The 5,927-nt window shown below is 35.0% G+C and overlaps 1 protein-coding gene across 1 annotated transcript in view; it reads left to right on the plus strand.

Annotated features, from left to right (window-relative positions):
• Positions 1 to 5,927, plus strand: part of stk26 (serine/threonine protein kinase 26) — a gene marked incomplete in the record, with an annotated part of 29,872 nt that overhangs the window by 16,706 nt on the left and 7,239 nt on the right. The window contains 2 exon segments of the mRNA XM_035675202.1: positions 1 to 37; positions 2,303 to 2,460. Of these exon segments, the coding sequence (XP_035531095.1) occupies positions 1 to 37; positions 2,303 to 2,460 (195 nt within the window).

A 5,927-nucleotide genomic window follows, 5' to 3' on the forward strand; every position in this document is an offset into this window, starting at 1 on the left:
CTGCACTCTGAGAAGAAGATCCACAGAGACATTAAAGGTAAAACACTCAGCTGCTTATGGAGCGTGTAGCCGCAAATCTTCTACTTTTTTATTTAAAATAGTAATTAGTGAGTTCAGTATTCAGTTTGTGGACTTGTAACAAAATTGCTGCAGATATTCTGACTTTTAGGGTGTGTTTGAAATCACATACTAATGTACTTAGTTAACTTAAAGTAGCTTAGTCTGTAGGGACTTGGGAACCGGAGGGTCGCCGGTTCAAGTCCAGCACAGAGCACAGTATCGAGTGTGGACTGGCAGCTGGAGAGTTGTCAGTTCCACCTCCCGTGCACTGCCGAGGTGCCCTTGAGCAAGGCACCCAACCCCTAACTTCTAAAATAACTCAACTCTGCTTTCATACAAACATAAAGCCCAAAGTGCAAAGCAAAGAAACAACACTTAAAAATAAAATGAAATAAAAAGATTAAAACCTAAAAACTAACATTACTCCAAACTGAAACCCAGATTAAAAAAGGTTTTTAATTTCCTTTTAATAACACAGAGAGAGCTCGCCATTCTAGTATCCAGAGGCGGTGAGTTCCTCAGTTTATGGGAATACAAAACGAAAGGCTCACTCTCACTTTTATAGGACACATAAGGGAACATCGGTGATCTGGCTGGAACATAAAATGAAAGAAAGGTCATTTAAAAGCTTTATAAACAAGTAAAATTACTTAAAAAATAAATTCTAAAAGAGACAGACAGCCAATCAATCAGTATGTACTCCCTACTAAATGAACAATTGGGTGGAGTTAGATAGAAATGTTGCTAGCTGCCTCCTCTGCTGGTGCTTCTGGAGCTTCTTAACTCTGGAAACATTTGAATTTAGTGATGAAATAACAAAAAATTAACAGCAGTCTGAAGAGACGCAATGCATTATGGGGCAGTTGAGTATGTGCAGTAAGCTAATTATATATTTTTTATCCTAGTATATTTCTTATATACACAACATTTATACAACATAATCAATTTGACGTCATACTTGGTAGAAATAGTTGTCGTAGCATGTGTCAAGCTTAAAAAACACTACACTTCCCATAATGCAACTGAAAAGCATCTGTCATAAGACCCCTCCTTCCTCCAGTTTGTTTAGATGTTTTGTTGAGGCGTTTTTTGGTAACAAGATGACTACTATAATAATAATAATAACGTACATACGCCATAACAAATCGCCCGGAGATACGTAGCTGTATTTGTAATCTAAGCTTGATTTTAAATTAATAATTAATAACATTAAAGCAACCAAACGTTGGCCTGAAAAGACAAGAAAGAGGAAATTAAATACTTCTTGTTTTTCATGTTGAAATTAACTGTTGTTGTTGTTGTTGTTGTTTGTCTGCTTGTTAAAGTCATATTTGTGTTGCAGTGCCCTAAAGGGTTTGTGATTGTACAAATGTATACACATTTTATTATTATTACAGCTTTTAATAATGTTTAATATCTGTTTGCTTTGGCAGTATAAGCACTCTCTTTTCATTTTGTCTAATAAAAGTACTTATAAGACAACAAAACAAATAAAAACAAAACAGGAAACAGAGAAAAGTAAAATAAATGGAGACACAACCTCAGAAAATATCAAACATTTGCCAAAATCCTAGAAATTACACCCTGTTTCCTTTCCTAAACACTTTTCCTTGACCTCTGTGTAAAACATCCTCTCATTCCTGCTCTCTTTTCCCACTGTAGAGAGCGCAGGAGGCAACAAAATGTGCAGTTTGTATGGAATACAGTTTATCTTTATTGATTATATTTGATGCCGAATTGACCAGAAGACTGTTATTAACTATCCCTCTTTAGCTCCTGTTTCTAGAGTTGATGTGTTTTTACGGACACGTTAGAAATTGTAAATATGTGATGTTTTTTAAAGGGAGTTTGGTGCAGGGAGCTTTTAGTTGAATTCAAACTGATAATATGTATAATTCTTTAACGTTTTGTTGCCCTATACAAGTGTTTTACAGGCTTTGCAGTACTTCCTGTTACTTTTATTCACTTTAACATGTAAACTTGGTGGTGAAATTCACAATTTTAAAGCCATTGTGTGTTAGAATTTCTGACTTTGGCGACCCCTGGTGGTAGAACTGGAAACACTTGATCAGTTTACTACAAACAACCACTTTGGTAATTAGAATAATTTGAAAAAGTTGATTTAATTATATAGAAATTCCAATTTTACTTGTTTTATTTGCAAAACTCTTTGAGAAACAAATGTTTGAATACAGTCACGAACCAAAATCCGAGATAATAATGATATAAATTCTCTGTTTAGCCGCCAACGTCCTGCTGTCGGAGCACGGTCAGGTGAAGCTGGCGGACTTCGGGGTGGCCGGTCAGCTGACGGACACGCAGATCAAGAGGGAAACCTTCGTGGGAACGCCGTTCTGGATGGCGCCGGAGGTCATCCAGCAGTCCGCCTACGACTCCAAGGTAATACATGTTTATATTAAGATAAAGTTCTTCACCCTTGAGCACTACAGGCTAATTTGACGACATATATAAAAAGGTTTGAGGGGTTAAAGGTCACGTTGGAGAAAAACACCACTTAATAACCGCTAAATCAGAGTTAGCACCTGTTAACGTCTGTTAAGGATTAAGGGGAAGCTTAGCTGAGATAATTTTGTCAAAACATATCAGTTTATCTTTATCATCAATTACATAAATAACACATAATAGCAACAGTTTTATGTTTAGTGTTTTTTTATCCACTTCTGTCTGAAATCCAGAATCTATTAGTTTAAATATTACTATAAATTCTTATCTGCTGATGTTATTACTGTAAATTTCACTGTAGCTGAACGTCAGTTGCTGTAAATTGGTCATATATATATATTAAATTCAATCATCTTTAATGTCTGGTTTTAAGCGTATTTATCACCTGTCCTTTTGAATCCCTTATTTAATATAATAAAGGTTTAACTTTCTGCATTCACAAGTAATTTAAAGCTATAAATAACTAACATTCAAAGAGTAATTGTACTTATTTAATCACCTTTTATTGACTCTAAGCTGCAGCTAAAACCTAAAAAAGTAAGCAGCAGCAGATATAAAATGTTGATTAAATAACTATCTGACACCTTTTACATTTCACTACCTACATCCTGAATCAGAGCTGATCACTATCAACCGACACATGCAAAAAATGTGTACGTGGGAAATTTTCCAGTAACTGAAGATGGTTTCTCTTGATTTGAGTCACCGATCTGTTCATCTTGTTGAGCTACAGAATCACACAGTTTACTGATGGAGGAGACACTTAATTAGATAACAGCCAAAAAGCTGAATTATATAATCTTATATATCATAAGTATGATCCAGTGGACTAGGATACGGACTTTGCTGCAGTTTGCATGTGATATTGTGTATCGTTTTTTAATTTTTAGGACATTTATGGTGAAACCAAAGACACATTTCCATATAGTTCACAGTAAAGTTCTTGTATTTGTATTAATTAGCTGCAGTTGATCTTATGTGCTGCTGGTGGAAGTGGCACCATGAATATGAAAAACAGCACTTAAAAAAGGAATTTGTTATCATCTGTTTGAGTTAAAAAGGTAATTTCGGATAAATTCTGTCCTTTTTTGAGAGCTGTCACCGGCTGTCTCTTATTATTTCCTATTCATTTCAATTCACTTCCATTTGTTAAAGAATACGTGAGATGTGTGACTCCCCCCTCCCGACTGTACACTTGGTTTCGCCCGGTACTCTTATATAGTGATATTGATTTATCGTAGTTATTATTTAAAATCTAGATAAGATAGAAGTCCATAAAAGACTTTTATTTTGAAATAAATCAGCAAAATACAAATTAACTTGGACTTGGACAGTCCTTTTGTTAAAATACAGCATTAATTGTTGTTCTAATCGCGATTTTTACACGTTTTTCATATAAATGTAGTCGCTATTGGAAACTATCCTGCTGCAAAATGCATATTTCTAACTAGTGGGTGTGTTTTAAAGTCAGTAAACAGTGAAATCAACTGACCAAAACAAAGTATAGTGAAGGGGTAGCAACTATCTCTACAAATGTGACTTCAAATGTCAACATAGTCCTCAAAAATGTTCTAAATGTGCACATTTTCATAAAGAATATATATATAATAACAACATGGTTACGACTATGTGTACTCGTTGGGGGAGTTTTGAACGTGGCAAAGCCGCTGTCGTATTTTCGGTTGTTAGTTGTTAAAAGCTCATCAGGTTTAAATATACAGTTTATGGGATTCCTCCTTCCTGCCTGTTTGCGTATCGCCGTAGCAACACGAGCCACGTGGATCTCTTGTTGCTTTAAGTTCCCTTTGCATTATTTCCACAGTGTTTATTTGCATGTAATCGAGACGCCAGCGCTGTCATGTTGTCTGTATGTCAGGATAATCTGGTTTATTCAGTCTTAATTTAGAGTTGTTGTGGTGTTTTTATGTTTCTATTTCGTTTTTAATTAGTTTTCAGTGTGGGTTCGGTAGTTTCATTTTAGCTTTTATTGTTAGTTTTATGGTTTTTCTTTATTATAATAAAGGGGTTATTTGTCCTCAAGAAGTTCAGAACAGGTTATTACAATACAAACACACTGACTCACTGAAAATGTTTCCTGTTTCCTGTTTTTATTTTACTTTAATTCATTTTGTAAGTACACAAAATTGTTTTTTTTTTATTTCAGCTCACTGAAATTATGTTTCGAGCCTAAATCACAGGGCGCTACCATGTCAGAGGGGGGAAGCTGCTTATTAAGGATGCACGGATAAATGAACGGCCGATTATCAAAATTTATATTATTATACGACGACAAATAAGCGGTTGGTGGGATTAATAATCATTTATTTGGAATTCTTACGCATATTTTTTAATGAACTTTACTAAAAAACAAAAAAAATTAATGAACATTTGAAGATTTGTTTGTTGTTAATAATAGTGTCAGTTAACTCCTAGCTATAGAATATTAAATAATCCATCTTTTCTCTGCTTTTCTTACCTTCAGTTATATAAAAACCAGGTTATAAACTTATTTTAAAAATTAAAAAATGTGAAATTATTGGTTAACTTATCGCTAATTGAGCAGGTGATTATCGGTTATCGTTGCAGCTGAATTTCGTGCATCCTTACAGCTAATCACATAACATGTTTTTCTTTTTGTTTCTGGATGGCGGAGAATAGTGCATTTGGGAGATGTGTTCAAGTACAGTGGGAAATTTTCTGTTTCTGTAATTTCTGTAAGAAATGTTTCTATGTGTTTGTTATTTTGTAGATGGGAGATAGTTAGGGTGCCATAGGATAGCATACGGGCAGATATGTGGTAGGACAGGAGTTACTATTCAATATACTGCGATATATTGTAGGCAAGGCGTTATATTGGGATTTATTTTAGGAAAACTCTCCACAATACGCATAAAATCTGATCTAAAGTCTCTGTAACATCAAACATTATAGCTCTTTAGTTTACATTCACAACACTGCTGTCTAGCGGTTGTGATTTTAACCACAAAAAATCAGAGAGTCTACCTCCTACTAGACAACAGACCCTCTGGCAACGACTGTGACGTTGTTGAGGTTGTTCTGATTTTGGAGGGGATTCCCTCGTCTTTTTAGTCTTTTTGTTTGCTTGTATGTTTGACATTAAGCATTGAAATAAAGGCGCAGTACAAACGCTGGTTGCATTCAAAGCTGCACCTGCTGCTATCAAACACATAAAAGTAAAAGGCTGGTAGAAATAGTTGGATGTGATGCCCAGTAACAAAGTAAACACACCTCTTTTATTACATTATAAGGTGACGTCTCCTCCTCCTTTCTGTCTTTGTTTGTTTCAATACATGTCTGAGGAAAGTGTGTGTGTGTGTGTGTGTGTGTGTGTGTGTGTGTGTGGTTTGGCGTGTTTTGGAAATAAGGTAAATCCATTAGGGTGT

This window comes from Morone saxatilis, unplaced genomic scaffold (genome assembly GCF_004916995.1).
Source record: "Morone saxatilis isolate NCDOM2014 unplaced genomic scaffold, NCSU_SB_2.0 Contig4, whole genome shotgun sequence".
Lineage (NCBI taxonomy): Eukaryota > Metazoa > Chordata > Actinopteri > Moronidae > Morone > Morone saxatilis.